Source organism: Lolium perenne, chromosome 2, assembly GCF_019359855.2.
Source record: "Lolium perenne isolate Kyuss_39 chromosome 2, Kyuss_2.0, whole genome shotgun sequence".
In the NCBI taxonomy this organism is placed as follows: domain Eukaryota; kingdom Viridiplantae; phylum Streptophyta; class Magnoliopsida; order Poales; family Poaceae; genus Lolium; species Lolium perenne.
In genome coordinates, this window is record NC_067245.2 from 318,853,203 (window position 1) to 318,876,017 (window position 22,815).

At 49.0% G+C, this 22,815-nt stretch overlaps 2 protein-coding genes and 1 long non-coding RNA gene across 4 annotated transcripts; 1 reads left to right on the forward strand and 2 right to left on the reverse strand.

Annotated features, from left to right (window-relative positions):
• Positions 1-766: 766 nt before the first annotated feature.
• On the reverse strand, positions 767-15,676 carry LOC127336680 (uncharacterized). Its single transcript, XM_051363524.1, has 3 exons — positions 15,409-15,676; positions 1,688-1,876; positions 767-1,183 (listed from the first exon to the last, which is right to left on the reverse strand). The coding sequence occupies exons 1-3, from the start codon at positions 15,539-15,541 to the stop codon at positions 1,014-1,016; spliced, it is 492 nt and encodes a 163-aa protein (XP_051219484.1). The 5' UTR covers positions 15,542-15,676; the 3' UTR covers positions 767-1,013.
• A 3,138-nt stretch (positions 15,677-18,814) lies between these two features.
• LOC127329530 (uncharacterized) lies at positions 18,815-19,923 on the forward strand. The gene is made up of 2 exons (XM_051356036.1): positions 18,815-19,096; positions 19,186-19,923. Exons 1-2 carry the CDS (start codon positions 18,815-18,817, stop codon positions 19,921-19,923), a joined length of 1,020 nt encoding a protein of 339 aa, XP_051211996.1.
• A 1,247-nt stretch (positions 19,924-21,170) lies between these two features.
• Positions 21,171-22,321, reverse strand: LOC127330752 (uncharacterized). 2 transcript variants are annotated; one of them, XR_007869413.2, is made up of 4 exons: positions 22,112-22,321; positions 21,746-21,971; positions 21,533-21,576; positions 21,171-21,384 (listed from the first exon to the last, which is right to left on the reverse strand). It is a non-coding gene; the product is annotated as an uncharacterized lncRNA (long non-coding RNA). The 2 variants fall into 2 exon arrangements; XR_011751168.1 differs by having other exon boundaries at positions 21,171-21,576.
• Positions 22,322-22,815: the final 494 nt, after the last annotated feature.

Genomic DNA, 22,815 nt, shown 5'->3' on the forward strand with positions numbered 1-22,815 from the left:
GCCCCTATATAACCATGAGTTCATCACCAAACTACACAAAAAGAGAAACTTGAATTAAATAGCATGTGCAATTGCTACAGGCTGTAAAAAATCAAAGGTCGTAGATGGGAGAACTGAACTGTGGTAACATGACATCACCTTCCTGGAAGCGTAAAGATGCAGACGGACCAAAACATCTTCAATGTGTTTGGAACATTAGCAATACACCTGAAATGTACTTGACCAGATGAGGATTAGGGGAATTAATGCTTTGCTGAAGCAGAACTACGTAATTAGAATACACTAATGTGAGGCAATCTTTTCATACCTTCATCTCCAAAGTTCCATAATGGAATTAGAAACCAAGATTCGGTCCTGCAGGCTTTCATGAGAGAAGAATAATGGAAACACCACATCAGCTATTGATAGTCTGGATTGTCCTCAAAATGCAGTGAGCGGAAGTGATGGAAGTAGGACTGAAATTCAGAAGGGTATCTATGACAGAGCCTGAAATTAAAAAAGACAATAATATATGCAAACTGGTTAAGGCATGACTGAATTTGCAGGCGTGGATGTGATGCAGCTCCTCCTCGATCCCTTCCTCCACCACACTGATCCCATCGACCTGTAATCAGTCCAAGAGAAGGCAGCCAAAGATCAATGTCTAGAAAACATAGGGAACAATAGCAGTAAAGGGAAGGAGAGTTGCGGCTGTATGTACCTTACGATCGGAGGAACCCATACGTACATTGATGACCTGCCATGGCTCAGCTGCATGGTAGTAGCCTCAGATCAATCTCGCAGGAGTACCATGCAAGCTAGCTGCATCAGGCCGGCTAGCTTAGAAGGCCCTTACGGACCAGGCGCAAACTGATATTTTTCTTGATAATGGACGCTTTATTACTTTGTGAAACAATTACACCCGGCCTCTGCATAGCTAGGATGTACACAGCCGTTTACGAGTCTCAAATATCATGGAAGTAACAAAAACAAAAGGCGAATTACATATCAATCTTGAGCAATTGTAAAAACGCCTAAAGGGGTAGGAGTGGTCCAATCCGTAGATTATGCTGCCACCCATGTTGGGAAAAGTATCGCTCGCCGTAGCCTCCAACCGTGTACAGATCTCCGTAAAGAGGTGTCGGTTCTCCACCTTTTGCATCACAGACCACAAACGGAGAGTACCGGTACATCTGTAAATAACCTGCAAGAGAGAACAATTTATATCATTAAAAACTTTGTCATTTCTACATAGCCATAGCGACCATACAACGGCAAGCGTTTCCACCCTAATAAACATTCTGAACCTGTGATCAATACCATGAAGCCAATTACCAAAGATATTGGCAACACTAGTCGGGGGATACAGATCAGATGCTACTTAGATACATGACCATATAGATCTGGCAAAGTGGCACTGGAAGAATAAGTGTTTAATCGTCTCATTGTGATAACAGAACATACACTGACTACTTCCAGTCCAATTGCGTTTAACAAGATTGTCTTTGGTGAGAATCACCCCGCGACGTAAATACCAACCAAAAATCTTAATCTTTAGTGGTATTTTCATCTTCCAAATCTTTTTGTTCTTATCAAATTCGATCAGCTTTGTGCTTCGATCTGATTTCTCTCGGGCGATCTCGACATGTCATTCTAGCAATATTTAAATCAAGACTGGGTGCAACAACAGAAAAACAGTTGCCGACACCTGATGCTGGGTGAATTACAGTGCTCGACGCTCTTGCGCCCGCCTGATGCCGAGAGTTGATGGCGAAGGTCGCTCCCGCGAGACAATGCCACGATGATATGGTGCTCCACGTAGCATCGATGCCTATGTCCTGTTTTTCTTCCAGGGGCAGGCCGTCACCGCACAAAGTGCCCTGCGCTAGGTCGGCAGCTGCTTTGAGTGACCAAAAAAACATAGCAGCAACAAAGGATCAGCATAGAGACATTACATCGAACAGTTCACAGTCATAGTTTAAAATAGCGGGCTATCTTCTTTAGCCGCAATTTTTTTAGAGGCTATAAAAGGCTATAGCTGGGTTATAGCGGGCTATTCCATTTAGCTTTTTTTCAAAAATTTAAAATATTTTTGTCATATCTTACCAAAAGAAGAGGAAAACTATGACTCAAATACGATTCGTGATACAACTTATTTAACTATTCAAGGCAAATAAGTATTCAGATATTCAACTCACAAGTTTTATCTAATTATACTGAACGCAAATTCAGAATACAAGAAATAAAAAATAAAAGAGAAGATAAATTCAAAATACAGGAGGTTTAGCGGCTAAATTAGAGGTTAATCAGGGGCTAAATTAGGCTATAGCCGGCTATTAGCGGTTTTTTCTCATTTAGCCTACAAAGGGCATAGCCGCAGCGGCAGGTCTCCTGAAAGGCTATAGCCGGGCTATAGCCAGGCTATAGCCGGCTATTTAAAACCATGGTTCACACGCAGGACGAACAGACACTACGGGGACGACCAGCTACACCGACGGCCCCGCACCGTCGGCACAACAACGTTCACCGTCGGCACCGTCTCTGCCGACGGTCACCGTCGGCGTCTCCCCGTCGGCACAAGAAAGGCCGGGGTCTGCGCGTGCACCGTCGGCACAGAACTTCACCGTCGGCACAGCCGTACGCTGACGGCTGGACGGTGGCCGTCGGCCGTCTCATCGTCGGCACAGCCAACCAGCCGTCACGCCGGCGCCGTCAACGTCCCACTGTGCCGACGGTGTAACCGTCGGCACAATTTTCTTTTTTTTTTTCCTGAATGGCGGCAAAACGGTGGCTGTTCAAACTGGAAAATCGCGCAACCGGCTGGCTGTGCCGACGGTGTCACCGTCGGCACGCACTCGCCATTTGGCACAGCTACGGGCTGTGCCGACGGTGACACCGTCGGCACAGCCAGGCCCAGTTTTTCCTGATTTTTGCCAATTTGGCCTCGTTTGCTCAGAAAATCGCAGAAAATGCACATATTATAGGATTGAATATGCAGTAACATATATATCACCATATAGCACACAGATATCACCGTATAGCACCAAATCTCACAAATATAGCATCAAATCTCACAAATAGCACAAATATAGCATACAAGACCATGGTACATACACCGGATCCACTACAAAGATGGAGCGTGTCATCATGTGCTAGTACAATGTAGAAACTATGGTGGTGCACCACCCGAGTGACGATCTAGCTCCGAGTGGGTGAAGTGAGGCCGCTGTATCTCGACGGTGCTCGGGGAGGTAGAACCACGACGAGAGCCACCGGAACCAGAAAAATGCCGAGGTTCGGCAGAAGCACCAGGAGAATGGCGACCGGGGTGCATCGGCGTACCACAAGGAGTGTCGTTCCCGGATTCTCCCAATCCCTACATGTTGGAGGGAGTTAGCAACTTAGCCATGTCACACCAAGTTAGCAACTTAGCCAAGTTAGCAACTTACCGGGGTCAACTGACGCTGACGCTTGTACATGATATAGAACTCCTCCTTGGACGGGAACACCGCGTCGGCCCCGGATGAGGTGGCTGCGGGAGTGGTTCCTCTCGCACTCCGGTCATCATGAACCGAGTGAAACTCTGCAAGAAACGGGAGAGATAGCTCAGATTCAAACATGGGGACTTATGATGTTTTGCAACCATAGAGATTGAAACTTACCGCCATCTCGGTTGCTCGTCCACCGGACATAGGCATCTTTCACAAGGTCATGCTCCTTAACCTTCTCGAGATACTCCTCGTAAGCTCACGCATAGGCCTCCTCGAGCTGAGTCTACAATTTCAGAAATAATGCGTCTCATCAACATAGCCATTCAGGAACAAGAGTCAAAACAGAGGATGAAAGTGTGGATGACTTACATCAACCTCTACCCGAGAACGGCATGTAGTCCGCGAGGAGGTAGCGTAGCTGCCGGAGGGAGGGTAGCCTTGATCTCGCGTGAAGTTCCTCTCGAGGCTTGAAACCCCAAAGGCAGGCGGGACGTCCATGCGGCTGGCCGTACCCGCCGACATCATCGCCACCTCGTCGTCGACCGGCTCGGTCATAGGGTCCTCCACCTCTGGATGGAGCTTGGCGTACTCCTCGCAGTATCTTTCCTTGTTCTCTTTGGCCTTGCCGTAGTACATCTCGTGCGCGGGCCGAGGCTCGTTCGGACCGGGCGTCACCAGCTTCATGTGCGTCCACGCTTCCATCTCACCAAGTTCCCTCCCGAGCTTCTTCCCCGCATCACAAAACAAATGTTATGCATATCATTGAAAATCAAAAAATGTAGCTTGTTCCATTTTTATATGTACCGTACGCTCCCGATAGCGATCGGTGCTGCTGCTCCCCGCAGTGTGTGTTCCACGAGAACCACGGTTGGCCTTGTTCCGGTCGCTCACGGCCTTGAAATCGGGGTTTTCGCCGACCCAATTCTTGACCAACTCCATGAAGGCGGCCCTCTTATTATTATCAGCCCAATGTGGTACAACCTGCAAAATCAAAACTCATTTGAAGAACAAACAATATAGTTGCAAGTTAGCCGCGGTACATAGAATCGCATTGACAATTACTTACCGACATGAAGTCATCTATCGTCATAGCCGGGGCGAGTCCTGCACAATCTCAGGCTTTGTGTACCTTACGCCCGCTCACGCATAGAAGTGGCCGATGCACGTGATCCTCTGGTTGTACCACTGCTGCCGTGTCAACTTCCGACACATGTTACGGAGCACCACGTCCGCCCTATCCTTATGCTCGCCGCCACCTGTAGTTGCGCTGCAATCAAGCATAACGAAAGTGTGAGAGGCATGAGTTATCACGGTGTGGTTATCAACTACATATGAACGAAACCCAAAGAGTATGCATTACGTACCCAAAACTTCTTGATCACGGCGTCGGCGGCGGAAGCAAAGCCAGGGTAAGGCGCTATCTCATAGTCTTCCCAAGTGTAGGCTAGCTTGGACTCGCCCCCAAGGACCGGAGTGTACATCCCCGGCCAGTACTTCCTAATAGCAGCTCCAATCAGACTCCCTGGCACGCGGACATTCTTCCCCGTGTATGTGAAATTCCTGCACAATTATCAAACATTAGAAAATGCTAAGTGTCATAACGAAAATGAAATCACCTTACTACTTACTCTATCTTTCCTCGGACAAGGAGCCACTTCTCATCCTCCGTAGCAGGTTCCTTACTCTCATCGGGAACCTGCGCTTCCCCACGAATCCGCAACTTCTTCGGAGCCATCTCCGTCGAAGCCTCCTCGTCCCTAGACTCCTCCTCCTCCTCCTCCCTAGTGTCCTCCTCCTCCTCCCTAGTGTCCTCCTCCTCGTCCATAGACTGTGAAGCCACTGAGCCAGAAGCAGAGGGAATGTCAGCTAGAAGGAGCTGTGCATTCCCCCCTCGTCCTCCAGCTCGTCCTCCCCCTCGTCCTCCAGCTCGTCCTCCCCCTCGTCCTCCAGCTCGTCCTCCCCCTCGTCCTCCCCGTCCTCCGTCTGCGTCTTCGTAACGCCGGGTGGGAATAATGGGTCTTGCACTCCGTCTGGAAGCACCCGGCCCTGGCTTCCGCTGATGCATCTGATCAAGCAAGGAGCTCGATGATGCCTTCCGTCCGCTCATATTGGGCAATTACCTGCATAAGAAAAAGAGAAAATAATTAATAAGCATGTTGAAAATTAATAAGCATAATGACAAATATAGGTACTAAGCATAATGAAAAATGTAGGTATTAAGCATAATGACAAATGTATGTATTAAGCATAATGATAATGTAGGTACTAAGCATAATGACAAATGTATGTATTAAGCATAATGATAATGTAGGTACTAAGCATAAAAGACCCTCACCATTCATCACCACTCTCATCTCTAGGCATTGGGTTCTCAGCCTCACTATCAAAATCAGTATCATATGAGTATTCATGGTCGGCATTGGGTTCCGGTTGAGTCTCGACAATGTTGTCTTTGCTCGCATGGCGCTTGGTGAGCATAGCTATGTCCTTCGGGTCCACCACGGTCTCACCACGCATTTGTACATCGTTGTGGAGATCCTGAAGACCTATGTCTATTTGAAGAGCCCCGAACTGCTCTTCCTCTTGATAGAAAATTCCCTCATATGTTACCGGGTCAATGTTGTTGTAATCGTCCTCGGAGGGGATGGGTAGCTTACCATGTGGCGATACCTGGAACACGACTTCCCAGCCCATGAGTTCCTCATTCTGACATGGGTAGGACAAATAATAAACTTGCTTGGTTTGGTGAGCCACAACATAGACGTCGGATCCGCTGTAGGTGGTTGTAGGCCTAACTTCAACTAAACCAATGGAAGGGGTGCTTCTCATTCCACCGTGTGGGTCAAACCAGTGGCATTTGAACACAAAGAGCTTGAGTTCTATGTTTGCGTTGTTGAACGTCAACTCGTATACCTTTTGTAACCTTCCATAGTAATCAAGATCATCGGCTCCGCGGGTGTAGACCCCAGTATTTATTGTTTTTGCATTAGGCCGGTTCTTCTGGTGAAACTCCGTATGGAAGCGATACCCATTTACATCATACTTCTCATGCGTATGGACTCTACGGTTAAAACCCTGGGAAACGCATCTCAACTCATCTGTCATCTCAACGTTGGGATCAGCTCCCTACAAGTTCAGTTCAGATTATTTTGTGCATTAGTTACGTGTAATAAGACAAATAATAAAAATTTGTCAATGCAAATTTCAATTTCCATTTCTATTCCTTCATTTTCATTTCAATTTACATTACAATTTCAATTTCAATTTCCAAATTCTTTACTTCATTTCAATTTCAATTTCAATTTGCAAATTCTATTTCAATTTGAAAATTTACAATTAGAATTCTATTTTCAATTTCAATTTCAATTTCAATTTCAATTCAATTTCAATTTCAATTTGCAAATTGTTTACTTCATTTCAATTTTAATTTGCAAATTTACATTACATTACAATTACAATTACCTACCTAATTGCAAAAACTAAAAAGCGGAAAAAAAGAAACTTACCTAAGTGGGGCAAGGGCTGCGGGGACGGCGCGGTGGATGGCTGCGGCGGGGACGGCGCTGGGCAGCAGGCGGCGGCGGCCGGGAGGACGGCGGCGGCGCTGGGGCAGTGGCGGCGGGCCGGGAGGACGGCGGCGGCGCGGGCAGGGCGTGGGCGCGGGCCGGGTGAGGGCGGCGCAGGCGCGGCGGCAGATGGCGGCGCAGTGGCGGCGGCGGCGCGGGGGCAGGAAGCGGCGGCGGCCGGGAGGACGGCGGCGGCGCTGGGGCAGGGCGGCGGGCCGGGAGGACGGCGGCGGCGCGGGGGCAGGGCGTGGGCGCGGGCCGGGGAGGGCGTGGTGCGGCGGCTGGCAGGGCGGCGGCGGGCGGCGGCGGGCGGGGGCAGGGCGCGGGCGGCAGGGCGGCGGGAGGACGGCGGCGGCGCGGGGGCAGGGCGGCGGCGGCGCGCGCGGGGGGAAGGCGTGGGCGCGGGGGGAAGGGCGTGTTTGGGGATGAGGCAGGGCGGCCCGCGTCGACCCCACTTAAGTGGGGTTCTGTGCCGACGGCCAGCTTGTGCCGACGGTCACCGTCGGCACACCTTCTTTTTTTTTTTTTTTTTTTTTAGACTCTTTTTCTATTTGTATTATAGATGTGTGTATGCATCCATATATGTATATACATTTTTTTTTATCAAAACTTCAAGCCAAGAATACCAAGGTTTAGGATTTACGGCTACACCGCACATGTTCTTCTCCTCGGTGCTCATCCATGCTCATTTATCGCCCGCTAAAATATATAGCCTAGTCCTTTCTAACCGTTTGAATTATTAGCTAGTGCATTAATTCAATATAATATAAGAGTCGGGAGGTCTCAAGTTCAACCCCGACTAACACACTTTCTAATGTAAAAATGGTTGCGGACTCCTATCTATGCATGTTTGTTGTCTTCTAGTTAGACCTCCTTTGTCCATCCTCAAAGTGTGTCGACGGTTAGGTCATAGGTACATGTGCATGCCATGTGGACACACACAAATTTTGGGGCCATTCCCTAGGTCCGATGCTCGATTTCTGACGAAACCCTAGTTCTGTTGACCGCGCCGTCTACCCCTTTGACTGCATCCCATCGGGGGTCCCCCGGTGGGCGTATGCCTACGTTTGAGCTTGGTTAGGTCATAGGTACATGTGGAAACAAGTACCATCCCCTATGATCCCAAGGTTCTCTCGGTTCACCTCCGAGGGAGTTCCCCCTATACATGCGTAGACCGCCTAAGTGTAGGAACCCCATCTCCGAGAAGCGGGCACACCGGAGGGGGTAGCATTGGATATAGAACCATCTCAAATCACTTTTGTGCATGCCATGTGGACACACACAACTTTTGGGGCCATTCCCTAGGTCCGATGCTCGATTTCTGACGAAACCCTAGTCTCCGTTGGACCGCGTCGTCTACCCCTTTGATCGCATCCCATCGGGGTCCCCGGTGGGCGTATGCCTACGTTTGAGCTTGGTTAGGTCATAGGTACATGTGGAAACAAGTACCATCCCCTATGATCCCAAGGTTCTCTCTGGTTCACCTCCGAGGGAGTTCCCCCCTATACATGCAGAATCTGCCTAAGTGTAGGAACCCCATCTCCGAGAAGCCGGGCACACCCGGAGGGGGTAGCATTGGATATAGAACCATCTCAAATCACTTTTGTGCATGCCATGTGGACACACACAACTTTTGGGGCCATTCCCTAGGTCCGATGCTCGATTTCTGACGAAACCCTAGTTACGTTGACCGCGTCGTCTACCCCTTTGATCGCATCCCATCGGGGGTCCCCCGGTGGGCGTATGCCTACGTTTGAGCTTGGTTAGGTCATAGGTACATGTGGAAACAAGTACCATCCCCTATGATCCCAAGGTTCTCTCCGGTTCACCTCCGAGGGAGTTCACCCCTATACATCCTTAATCTGCCTAAGTGTAGGAACCCCATCTCCGAGAAGTCGGGCACACCCGGAGGGGGTAGCATTGGATATAGAACCATCTTAAATCACTTTTGTGCATGCCATGTGGACACACACAACTTTTGGGGCCATTCCCTAGGTCCGATGCTCGATTTCTGACGAAACCCTAGTTCTGTTGACCGCGTCGTCTACCCCTTTGACTGCATCCCATCGGGGGTCCCCCGGTGGGCGTATGCCTACGTTTAAGCTTGGTTAGGTCATAGGTACATGTGGAAACAAGTACCATCCCCTATGATCCCAAGGTTCTCTCCGGTTCACCTCCGAGGGAGTTCTCCCCTATACATGCAGACCTGCCTAAGTGTAGGAACCCCATCTCCGAGAAGCCGGCACACCCGGAGGGGGTAGCATTGGATATAGAACCATCTCAAATCACTTTTGTGCATGCCATGTGGACACACACAACTTTTGGGGCCATTCCCTAGGTCCGATGCTCGATTTCTGACGAAACCCTAGTTCTGTTGACCGCGTCGTCTACCCCTTTGACTGCATCCCATCGGGGGTCCCCCGGTGGGCGTATGCCTACGTTTGAGCTTGGTTAGGTCATAGGTACATGTGGAAACAAGTACCATCCGCTATGATCCCAAGGTTCTCTCCGGTTCACCTCCGAGGGAGTTCTCCCCTATACATGCATAATCTGCCTAAGTGTAGGAACCCCATCTCCGAGAAGCCGGGCACACCCGGAGGGGGTAGCATTGGATATAGAACCATCTCAAATCACTTTTGTGCATGCCATGTGGACACACACAACTTTTGGGGCCATTCCCTAGGTCCGATGCTCGATTTCTGACCAAACCCTAGTTCTCGTTGGACCGCGTCGTCTACCCCTTTGATCGCATCCCATCGGGGTCCCAGTGGGGCGTATGCCTACGTTTGAGCTTGGTTAGGTCATAGGTACATGTGGAAACAAGTACCATCCGCTATGATCCCAAGGTTCTCTCCGGTTCACCTCCGAGGGAGTTCCCCCTATACATGCAGAACGCCTAAGTGTAGGAACCCCATCTCCGAGAAGCCGGCACACCGGAGGGGGTAGCATTGGATATAGAACCATCTCAAATCACTTTTGTGCATGCCATGTGGACACACACAACTTTTGGGGCCATTCCCTAGGTCCGATGCTCGATTTCGACGAAACCCTAGTTACGTTGACCGCGTCGTCTACCCCTTTGATCGCATCCCATCGGGGGTCCCCCGGTGGGCGTATGCCTACGTTTGAGCTTGCTTAGGTCATAGGTACATGTGGAAACAAGTACCATCCTCTATGATCCCAAGGTTCTCTCCGGTTCACCTCCGAGGGAGTTCCCCCCTATACATGCAGAATCTGCCTAAGTGTAGGAACCCCATCTCCGAGAAGCCGGGCACACCCGGAGGGGGTAGCATTGGATATAGAACCATCTCAAATCACTTTTGTGCATGCCATGTGGACACACACAACTTTTGGGGCCATTCCCTAGGTCCGATGCTCGATTTCGACGAAACCCTAGTTACGTTGACCGCGTCGTCTACCCCTTTGATCGCATCCCATCGGGGTCCCCAGTGGGCGTATGCCTACGTTTGAGCTTGGTTAGGTCATAGGTACATGTGGAAACAAGTACCATCCGCTATGATCGCAAGGTGCTCTCCGGTTCACCTCAGGGAGTTCCCCCCTATACATGCAGAATCTGCCTAAGTGTAGGAACCCCATCTCCGAGAAGCCGGGCACACCCGGAGGGGGTAGCATTGGATATAGAACCATCTCAAATCACTTTTGTGCATGCCATGTGGACACACACAACTTTTGGGGCCATTCCCTAGGTCCGATGCTCGATTTCTGACGAAACCCTAGTTACGTTGACCGCGTCGTCTACCCCAATGACTGCCTCCCAGCGGGGGTCCCCCGGTGGGCGTATGCCTACGTTTGAGCTTGCTTAGGTCATAGGTACATGTGGAAACAAGTACCATCCCCTATGATCCCAAGGTTCTCTCCGGTTCACCTCCGAGGGAGTTCCCCCTATACATGCGAGAATCTGCTAAGTGTAGGAACCCCATCTCCGAGAAGCCGGGCACACCCGGAGGGGGTAGCATTGGATATAGAACCATCTCAAATCACTTTTGTGCATGCCATGTGGACACACACAACTTTTGGGGCCATTCCCTAGGTCCGATGCTCGATTTCTGACGAAACCCTAGTTCTGTTGACCGCGTCGTCTACCCCTTTGACTGCATCCCATCGGGGGTCCCCCGGTGGGCGTATGCCTACGTTTAAGCTTGGTTAGGTCATAGGTACATGTGGAAACAAGTACCATCCCCTATGATCCCAAGGTTCTCTCCGGTTCACCTCCGAGGGAGTTCCCCCCTATACATGCAGAATCTGCCTAAGTGTAGGAACCCCATCTCCGAGAAGCCGGGCACACCCGGAGGGGGTAGCATTGGATATAGAACCATCTCTAATCACTTTTGTGCATGCCATGTGGACACACACAACTTTTGGGGCCATTCCCTAGGTCCGATGCTCGATTTCGACGAAACCCTAGTTCCGTTGACCGCGTCGTCTACCCCTTTGATCGCATCCCATCGGGGTCCCCGGTGGCGTATGCCTACGTTTGAGCTTGCTTAGGTCATAGGTACATGTGGAAACAAGTACCATCCCCTATGATCCCAAGGTTCTCTCCGGTTCACCTCAGGGAGTTCCCCTATACATGCAGAATCTGCCTAAGTGTAGGAACCCCATCTCCGAGAAGCCGGCACACCGGAGGGGGTAGCATTGGATATAGAACCATCTCAAATCACTTTTGTGCATGCCATGTGGACACACACAACTTTTGGGGCCATTCCCTAGGTCCGATGCTCGATTTCTGACGAAACCCTAGTTCTGTTGACCGCGCCGTCTACCCCTTTGACTGCATCCCATCGGGGGTCCCCCGGTCGGCGTATGCGTACGTTTGAGCTTGGTTAGGTCATAGGTACATGTGGAAACAAGTACCATCCGCTATGATCCCAAGGTTCTCTCCGGTTCACCTCCGAGGGAGTTCCCCTATACATGCAGAATCTTGCCTAAGTGTAGGAACCCCATCTCAGAAGCCGGGCACACCCGGGGGTAGCATTGGATATAGAACCATCTTAAATCACTTTTGTGCATGCCATGTGGACACACACAACTTTTGGGGCCATTCCCTAGGTCCGATGCTCGATTTCCGACGAAACCCTAGTTACATTGACCGCGTCGTCTACCCCTTTGCGCATCCCATCGGGGTCCCCGGTGGGCGTATGCCTACGTTTAAGCTTGGTTAGGTCATAGGTACGTGTGGAAACAAGTACCATCCCCTATGATCCCAAGGTTCTCTCGGTTCACCTCCGAGGAGTTCCCTATACATGCGAGACCTGCCTAAGTGTAGGAACCCCATCTCCGAGAAGCCGGGCACACCGGAGGGGGTAGCATTGGATATAGAACCATCTCAAATCACTTTTGTGCATGCCATGTGGACACACACAACTTTTGGGGCCATTCCCTAGGTCCGATGCTCGATTTCGACGAAACCCTAGTTACGTTGGACCGCGTCGTCTACCCCTTTGTTGCATCCCATCGGGGGTCCCGGTGGGCGTATGCCTACGTTTAAGCTTGGTTAGGTCATAGGTACATGTGGAAACAAGTACCATCCCCTATGATCCCAAGGTTCTCTCCGGTTCACCTCAGGGAGTTCCCCCTATACATGCAGACCGCCTAAGTGTAGGAACCCCATCTCCGAGAAGCCGGGCACACCGGAGGGGGTAGCATTGGATATAGAACCATCTCAAATCACTTTTGTGCATGCCATGTGGACACACACAACTTTTGGGGCCATTCCCTAGGTCCGATGCTCGATTTCGACGAAACCCTAGTTACGTTGACCGCGCCGTCTACCCCTTTGATCGCATCCCATCGGGGTCCCCGGTGGGCGTATGCCTACGTTTGAGCTTGGTTAGGTCATAGGTACATGTGGAAACAAGTACCATCCCCTATGATCCCAAGGTTCTCTCCGGTTCACCTCAGGGAGTTCCCTATACATGCAGAATCCGCCTATGTGTAGGAACCCCATGTCCGAGAAGCGGGCACACCGGAGGGGGTAGCATTGGATATAGAACCATCTCAAATCACTTTTGTGCATGCCATGTGGACACACACAACTTTTGGGGCCATTCCCTAGGTCCGATGCTCGATTTCGACGAAACCCTAGTTACGTTGACCGCGCCGTCTACCCCTTTGACTGCATCCCATCGGGGGTCCCCCGGTGGGCGTATGCCTACGTTTGAGCTTGGTTAGGTCATAGGTACATGTGGAAACAAGTACCATCCCCTATGATCCCAAGGTTCTCTCCGGTTCACCTCCGAGGGAGTTCCCCCCTATACATGCAGAATCTGCCTATGTGTAGGAACCCCATGTCCGAGAAGCCGGGCACACCCGGAGGGGGTAGCATTGGATATAGAACCATCTCAAATCACTTTTGTGCATGCCATGTGGACACACACAACTTTTGGGGCCATTCCCTAGGTCCGATGCTCGATTTCTGACGAAACCCTAGTTCTGTTGACCGCGTCGTCTACCCCTTTGACTGCATCCCATCGGGGGTCCCCCGGTGGGCGTATGCCTACGTTTGAGCTTGCTTAGGTCATAGGTACATGTGGAAACAAGTACCATCCCCTATGATCCCAAGGTTCTCTCCGGTTCACCTCCGAGGGAGTTCCCCCCTATACATGCAGACTCTCTCCTGCCCTTTTTTTCCCGCCCCCCCTTTTCCCGCTGCTTCTCTCCCGCCCTTTTTTCCCGCCCACCCTTTCCCGCTCCTTCTCTCCCGCCCTTTTTCCCGCCCACCCTTTCCCGCTGCTTCTCTCCCGCCCTTTTTTCCCGCCCACCCTTTCCCGCCCATTCTCTCCCGCCATGTTTTCCCGCCGTTTCAGCCCCTCGTCGGCCTATATATAGCCATGGCTTCTCCACTAACAGCACCAGCAACATTTCTCCCTTCATCACTTCTCTCATCCAATAGAACCACAAAATCCTCTGAGCTGAGCTGCCGCTGAGATGGCTCCTCGTCGCCGTAGCAACACGGGCTTCATCGGCGTTCGCCTGCGGCCTGCGGGACATTTCGCGGCTAAAATCACCGCCGGTGGTACGCGTGTGTGGCTCGGCACCTTCTACACGAAGGAAGCTGCTGCCCGCGCATACGACGTTGCGGCTTGGAGGTTTGGCCGGCCGCGCCACGAAATGAACTTCCCGGAGGTCAGGTCTCTGACGGAAGCTCAGAGTCTCTCTACTGAGCCACTACTTCGCTCACAGGGTGAAGCGCGGCGGTACAGGGCTGGCCAGCGGCGGATTGATACCACCGAGGCGGACGAGCAGTTCATGGCACAGTGGCGCAGAGACCATCCCGGAGACGTCGAGGCAACGCGCGCATTCTGGAAGGAGAAGCAGACGTACAGGAGAGAGAGGAGGGCGGGAAAGCGGCAGAGGAAGGCCGAGGTTGAAGCAGAGTACGCCAAAGGAGAGGCGTCGACATGGGGGGAGAATGATGAACGGTGGTTGTGGAACCTCACAACCACCGCTTGCAGGACACCCCAGCGAGGATGAAGATTTCGACTTCTCTGATTAATATGTGTGTGTCGACCCAGTGTTAAGTGCTTTGTTCGTGTGTGGGTGTAGTTCTTTAAAAGCTTTGGTTTGTGTGTGGGTCTAGTTCTTTAAGTGTTTTGGTTCATGTGTGTGGGTGTAGTTTCTTTAAGTGTTTTGCTTCCTCTGTGTGGGTGTAGTTCTTTAACTGTTTCGGTTCGTGTGTGGGTCTAGTTCTGTAAGCGCTTTGGTATGTGTGTGAGTCTAGTTATTTAAGTATTTTGTATCGTGTGTGGGTCTTAAGTATTTTGTATCGTGTGTGGGCCATTCACCCTCCGAGGTTCGATTTACGCGAAGGGGTTCTATACCGCCCTTATACATATATATAGGTTTCTCGCAAAGGGGTTCGCCAAAATAGCAGTGAGAAATAAATAAACAAAAAAAATGATATGGATTAATAATTATATGGGTAATAATTATCTCTTTGATGCAAAAAAAAACAGGAAAAACCAAAAAATGTGCATATTTGGCTGTGCCGACGGCCGCCGTTGCGCCGTGGGCTACCGTCGGCACAGTGCAGACGGCGCCGTGACAGTTTAACGGCTGGGCCCTCCTGTCAGAGCGTGTACCGACGGTTGCAGATGTGCCGACGGTGACCTTCGGGCTCCACCTAGCTGTGCCGACGGCCGAGGTTGCGCCGAGGGTGGCCGTCGGTGTACCGTGCGTTGTGCCGACGGCCCCGCTGTGCCGACGGTGAGCTTCGTCGCCGGTAGCTGGAGGCCTCTGTGCCGACGGCCCCGACATTTGGCCGTCGGCACATAGCCTGGCCGTCGGCACACGTCGGTTCTCCCGTAGTGAGAGGCCAGAGATGACACAACAAGATAAAAGAGGTACCTCACCTAATGCTTCCTGCTTCGGACCGAGGCGACATAGCGGCTTGGAGGAGGGCACGATGTGGAGGAGGCCGACGAGCTGGAGTAGGGCGGCAGGCTGGAGGAGGGCCTCGGGCTGGACGAGGTTGACCACCAGCATGGTGCAGAGATGGTGTAGTCCTCAAGCTCGGGCGTTGGGTTTGAGGAGGGTGGCGTTGTGGCGAGCTGGATGACTTGTTCTGGACCGGCAGCCATGCTATAGGTGCAGAAATAAAGTCATCATTAGGCATAATCTCCAAGCTTCTTTTGTGCCATAGTGCTACTTTTTATGTGTTTTGGTATAAGATGAATGATAAAAACAAGTAACTAATTTTTTGGGTTTTCAATAGATAACAAAAAGTAAACTAATAACAATAAATAAAGTAAAACAAAAATAAAACTAATTAACAAGGTCTCTAGTAACATTACCATGATAGCCAAATTGCTTCCCCCGCAACGATGCCAGAAAAAAGGTTGATACCTTCGACCCGGATTACGGATGCAGTATAGTAGTTTTTTTCTAGAAGACCTAGGTTTATCGAACCTTGGGAAACACTTCCTGACGGTTAAGAAACGTCTACAAGACTTGCTAGTTCGTTTTATCTTACGTTTACCGGACCTTTCTAGTTTTCTTTGTATCTAGAGTTGTGTCGATGGATGGAGATAGGCCAGGGTTAAAGTTTCACTTACAGCTATGCATACATATGGGATAAAGATAAAGTTAAACACATTCATATGTAAATGATCTAACATAGATAGGATTTATGGGCAACATATCCGTAAATACTATAGCCCCTGCGAGCCACATGCATGGCATATAGTCTCTTGGTCCAACCATTAAACCACGAAGCACTGGGCTATAAACGATTATTAAGTAAAATACAGATCAAAATATTAAGAATGATGATGTTATTGTTATTCCCAAGTGGATCACTAAACGAATACTTTGTTGTCACTGGGTTTTGCGCGTAGACGCCGTTTACCACACATCTCACCTCGAACCTTGATCAATCCTCGGTGTCTTGAGTACCTGACAAGTCCACGGATTGAGGTAAGAGACAATGATACAAATACAAGTCTCCTATGAATCACCACACAATATTTCCATGTAATTAGATGCACATAATCACTGCGAAGCTAATCCTCAACCCGCAGTCCGTGAGGACTACTCACTCATGATAACACGATCAATGAAAGAAAATATTGTAGAATTACTTAGATCAATACCAAATATTCTTACAAGGTCTCCAATCGCGAGGAGATCCCAATTACAAGCCATGGTTATGGCTATGAGATGGAGATGGAGATGGGGATGATGAACAATGGTGGAGGTGATGTGGTGGATCTTCCTCAGGTGTGTTTCTGATGCAATCTGATAATGGCGGCTCTCTGTGCAGCGGCTGGAGTCTCGAAATATATAGGTGCCTTCACGAAAGTTACTCCGTTTGACCTGGCGAAGGCGGTGCCGAGTGGTACGCGAGGACCGTATGGGCGAGCCCCGCCCGTACGATCGCTCGTTAACACAACTGGATTCAGTTCTTCAACCTCAGTTGACTTGTGAGTATTGGCAACTCGTGATTCTTCCCTTTTTGCTCCAGATTTTGCCATAAAAACATGATTTTCTGTATCACACAATTTAAAACAAAGATTTGCACATCTTTGCAATAATTAGTCATTAGTGGCATGGCTAGAGAGATATTTCATCAATTGCTTGACTTAATATACGATTTAAACACGGATAAAGATGGTTGTTTTCACAGCCGTCAGTATTCGAAATGTTTTGGATATTTTTTGAAGGTAACGGAAGGTTCCTGAACATCCCGGAACATCCAAAATATTCCGCGGAAGAGCTCGGAAGGTTCCGAAGGGTGAAGCCCGGAGGGGCACCATGGGCTAAGGGCCACATGGGACCTCATAGGTCAACCGAACCAAGGGGAGGAGGGAGTCCTAGTTGGAGTAGGACCTGCCCCCTAGTCGGTTTGGAAAGAGGAAGTCCTAGCCTAGGTCTTCCCCATTAGGTCGGTTTTTGAGGGGGGGGGGGGGGGGGAGGGAGTCTGAGGTGACTCCACTCTAGGTTTGTTTTGGGGTGGAGCCTGACCGGCCTCCTATATAAGGGTGGGGATGGGGGCGGGTTAGGGTAAGCCAAGCCGCACACCCCCTTGCCCAAACCCTAGCCGCCCCAACCCGCCGTGTTACCACCCAAGCGCCACCGTACCGCCGCCTTCTCCACCGCCCCACCTCTCCCTAAGCCGCCGCCCTAGCCGATGCCTTTGGGAACACCGCCGTGGAGGACTTCTTCTTCTTGGACGCGAAAGCGCTGCCGGATTCTGCCCACCGTCCAGTACCAATCTAGACAGTGATCGCGGAAGTGCTGCCGGATCTTCATCGACACCTTCCCGCTTCGAATGCGTGCTTGATCAACGCGGTGCCTCTGATCTCGGACGCGTGGATACCTAGGAGGTGTTGTACGTGCAACGCTGATCATGATCTACATCAACCTCATCATCGATAACTTCCGCTAGATCGATCTACGAGGGTATGGTCCGTTGCCTCTCTCCTTGCATATGATCTTGGTTTATGCGCTAGAATTTTTTTTTTTTTTGCATAGTGTGTTCCCTAACATTATATCCTTCGTCACCTCATCCATCACTAAGGAAAACATGTATGGGCTCAAGCTTGACCCTTGATGTAGTTGTATCGTGATTGGAAAGGTATCGTTCTCACTATCACCTACGCGAACACTTGTCACAACATTATTGTACATATCTTTTATGAGGGTAATGTACTTTGTTGGAACTTTGTGTTTCTCCAGCGCCACCACATGACCGTCCTTGGTATCTTGTCATATGCTTTCTCTAAGTCTATGAAGACCATATGTAGGTTCTTCTTACACTCCCTATATCTTTCCATAAGTTGGCGAAGTAAGAAAATCGCCTCTATAGTTGATCCCCCGGGCATAAAACCGAATTGGTTTTTAGTGACATTCGTCACTCTCCTCAAGCGACACCTTTAGGTTGTTGGTAACCACGACTTGTGTTGCAAAACTGAAATTCAATGGGTTCATTACCTAGAGAACAATAGGGGGAACTCAAAGTTTATGGGGGGAGGGGGAGGGGGGGGGGGGGGGTTAAAATGTGCTAAGAAACACAAATTTAAAAGGACTAAGTAATTGATATGTCAAATAATCATGACGGATTTAAGAAGGGAATTATTCAATGACAACTATAATTGCACATGGTCCATTTTTGGGGAGAAACACGGGGCATATGATCAAATGGTGTAAACCGGGGGCGTATTAATACTAAATATCCCCTCCCTGAATCATATATCTAAACCTCATCACAAGATCTGTTTGTGGGCATGAAATCAGGTTAGAATTAGGCCAAGGAGAAGCATGGCTGGGCAGGACAAGAGGATGTCGCCATTGATGTTGGTAGGCAATGGCAAGCGCAACGCTAAGAAGGGGAGGGCACACGCCCTTGTTCCCATGATGAAACCAAACCAGCAACAACAGGTAACTGGAGATCTTGAGGATGGGGAGTTGGCTCATGGCACAAACGTGCAAGTCTTGGTGCCGTTGGTACAAGAGATGCCGCCACAGATTGATGTGAGGGTCGATGTGACGTTGCTCCACTGCCAGGCTTGCCGCCTACCCCTCCAGCCACCCGTTTTCGTGGTAAATACAACATATATTTGTTTTCGATTTGAGTTAGATTTTTTTGTTTTATCCAATCTTGAGATTTTTTTTTGTGTTTGCGGTCGCAGTGCGCATCCGGACATGTCATGTGTTGCCACTGCTGCAAGGGCCATGACGAGGTGTGTGATGTTGCCAGCATCCACTGTGGTGGGTTGGGTGCCTTCATTTGCGTATCCAAGGTGCCATGCTCCTACAAGGACTTCGGTTGCGATAGCCATGTCGTCTACCATCAGGCTGGCGCGCACATGCGCGCATGCCATTTTGCACCTTGTAAGTGCCCGGAGTCCGGCTGTGGCTTCCTGGGTTCCCCGCCAGGGCTCGTGGATCACTTCGCCACCATTCACTCCCAGCCCATCACCTACGTCCGCTACGGGCGGTCCTGGAACCTCAGCCTCCCACTTACAAAGAGTTGGCATGTCGTCGTTGGGCAGGAGGACCAAAATGTCTTCATGGTCACTCTGGGTGAGCTCGGTGCCGCTGGCACAGCGGTGTCGCTGGTGTGTGTCAGGGCAAACAACACCGCCACCACGGTGACCCAGTTTTGGTGTAAGCTCTCGGTGGTGCACCCTGGTGGTGACAAGGACAAGGTGGTCCTGATGTCTTCGGCGGTGAGCAACAACGCAATGTTCGACGGCACCCCAAGTCCGGAGCAGGAGATGTTCCTGGCGGTGCCGCAGGAGTTGATTTTTGGTGAATTACTCGCTATCAACGTCCATATTGATCCAATACACTCGATTGATGTTGCAACCATGACCGAGACGATGCACCCACCACCACATGCTAGGAAAACTAGAAGGTTCCGTTGAACTTCCTTGTTCGTTGGGTATATTTGGTTGATTACCATAATCTACCCTATTACAAGTTTGGTCGTGGTTAAAATGTGGTCTCTTATTTGGAGGTTGCCCAATATGCTGGCATGCTCATGCTTAGCAAACTTCCATTTTTCCTGCCAACACTAGTTCAAATACACCTATTGTATGTGCGGTACATATTGGCATGTAGGTACATAATCGACACATGTAACTGATAAACTAGATAATACCCCGCTCGTTGTGGCGGGATTTGCATAAAGAAAAGTTGAATATATTAGACAAATGAGTAAGAACAAATTTGATTGTCTTTAGTAATTTACCACAACCTCTGTCGGGAAATTGAAAATAATTACATGAGATTGATCAATGCACGACCGGAAAGAAATGTAATACGTGTTCTCTAAAGTAGGAGTTAGAACAATTCAGCAGTTGTCACGATTGTAAAAATTAGAACACCGCGGATGCAAGGGTTTTTTGTGAGAAAAAAGAAAGTACCACATTCCACGTTGAAGTGTTTCTAGTACAATTTAGATGGCATACCGTACATAAATGGTTGGCAAATTCTTCTCAAATTACTAAAAACCTAGGGTATAATAATAAGAATTGATGCCTCCAATGGAAATCAAAGCATCTAACAAACCCTACGCCATGGTCATGGAGTTGATGCCCTGATATTAGTTCATCAAGTGTATTTTTCTTCACCCAGTATGTATATATATACACATAACGACTGAACTTGCACGCACAACCTTTTGTTGGGAAAATAATGCAAGTCTGTATTGGCATGGTAAAATTTTTTTTGAAACAAGGCAAAAGATTTGCCATTTTCCATTGATTAAGGAGAAGTTTAGAAAGGTCTTACAAACCAACTCGGCATAAGCCAAGCCCGAGAACCAAAGCCTACTCTCGTGGCATTAAAATACACAGTCCGCCGATCATCTTCTCTACAAATGCCGGTTCACCACTAGAATATGGATTGAGTTGAAGGAGTGGCTTGGCCTTCATGACGTGGACCCAAGGGCGTGGCACAATAGGAGGACGGTGAAGGAATGGTGGACAAAAAGTATCCTACAAAGAGGTCAATCAAGGAAAGCGATGGCCTCCTTAGCTATGTTGGTTTCTTGGGAGATTTGGAAAGAGAGGAACGCTCGTGTCTTTCAAAATAGTGCAACAACATCTTTCATGTTGATCGCGAAAATTAAGGACGAGATGGCAATGTGGTGCCACGCCGGGGCTGGCATGGTAAAATTAACTACAGTAGAAAAGGCGCATGAATATTGTGGAGTTAAACAGTCAAACCTTGAACCATACAAAACTGGCAAAAAGGTTAGACATTTCATCCGTGCCATATTTTCACACACTATCAAATTCCGCTACATTTTAGTTCAGCCTGGTATATTTTCACCACCACCGGTAAAAAGGATAGCAGTATTTTAGTTTGTGACTCCTCCTTACCTACATAATCCGATAAAAAAAATACATGTCAGCATGAGAATGCTATCCAATATCTGAAAATACGAACCTTGGGTGGTCCTGATTTCATAACATGAATATACCAACAAATGAACTACATTCACGGCACGCAAAAAAAATCGAGTAGTACCATTTCTTGATTATCCTTGATGTGAAATTCCTCTTCATCCACAACTGAACCAAACAGGAAGGGAAAATTTGTAGTTTCAACCGTTGTAAACAAAACAAATGCTATAATATTGTGCTACAATTGGCGGCGGAAACTAAAATAAAGGTAAAATAGATGCATGTGCTTATCCAATGTAAATTAAAATTTAAGAGCAGGAGATTAGAACTTGCTTACCAATGGAAGCATGAGATTTAAAATAGACGTGGTGCGTGTGGTACAATATAAAGGCACAAAGTATTCCGTGAATAATTCTTCGTAGCAGTAGTGCAGAAATATCCGCGAACAAATCATTTGTTGGATGAACTATGAAAATAGCTCTATGATAAGAAAGGAAATCCGTGTTTAATTCTGCGTATCAATAGTGCAGAAATATCCGCAAACAGATCATTCGTAGGATGACCTACAGAAGTAGCTATATGAGAATATGAGAAAATATGTGTATTTACTGGTCCCTGTCAATCCACTTGACATCATACAAAGGTTACTGATTAGATGCGCTTACTGGAACAGAACAGGGGAAGGAGATTATAACATGCCTACCAGTTAATAGAAGAAGTCGCTATGTACTCTCCGGAGAGCGAGTACTCAATAAACTCAAGTAAATATCCCCGAGCAGTTCGAGAATCCAAGAAAACCGCAGGAATTGAGAGGGCCTGAGGTAGCAGTTGACTGAATCCAATAGAATCGGGTGGCTCTGTACAACGTCGAGCCGTATTCCAGCAAGAGATGAACCTGTCAGATTCCAAATATATCTTGAGGGATTGTGAAAAAATGAAGGAGGGATTAGAAAGGGGATCGGTGTGAAATCGGATCGCCCATTTGCGAGCTGACCTTCCAGGCCATGCTTTGCAGCCCATATCGGCCGGAAGCGTGCTTTGCAGCCCAGGCGGAGGAACGCGATCGTTCGGAAAGAAGGCGAATCAAGGCATGAGGAGCCGAGGAGCCTGTGCGCCTAAGCACGGTTTTGCAAGAAAAGAGGTGACGTGGCTTCACCACAGGCTAGCAAAATCAGTAATGGGGTGTTCCTATTTAGAGATAAAAGATAAGTAATACATCTATTGTATGTGCGGAAATTCATTTTTGAACTTGGGTGCATATGCTCCTGCCACCGGAAAAATCATTTTAAAATATCAAAAAATTCTGAACAAAAATTTGGACACAGGCACAGGTGAATGCAAAAAGACAAGCATATGCAGAAGCAAAAAAGAACAGATTTACCCTATACCAGAATCAGATCTCTAGGT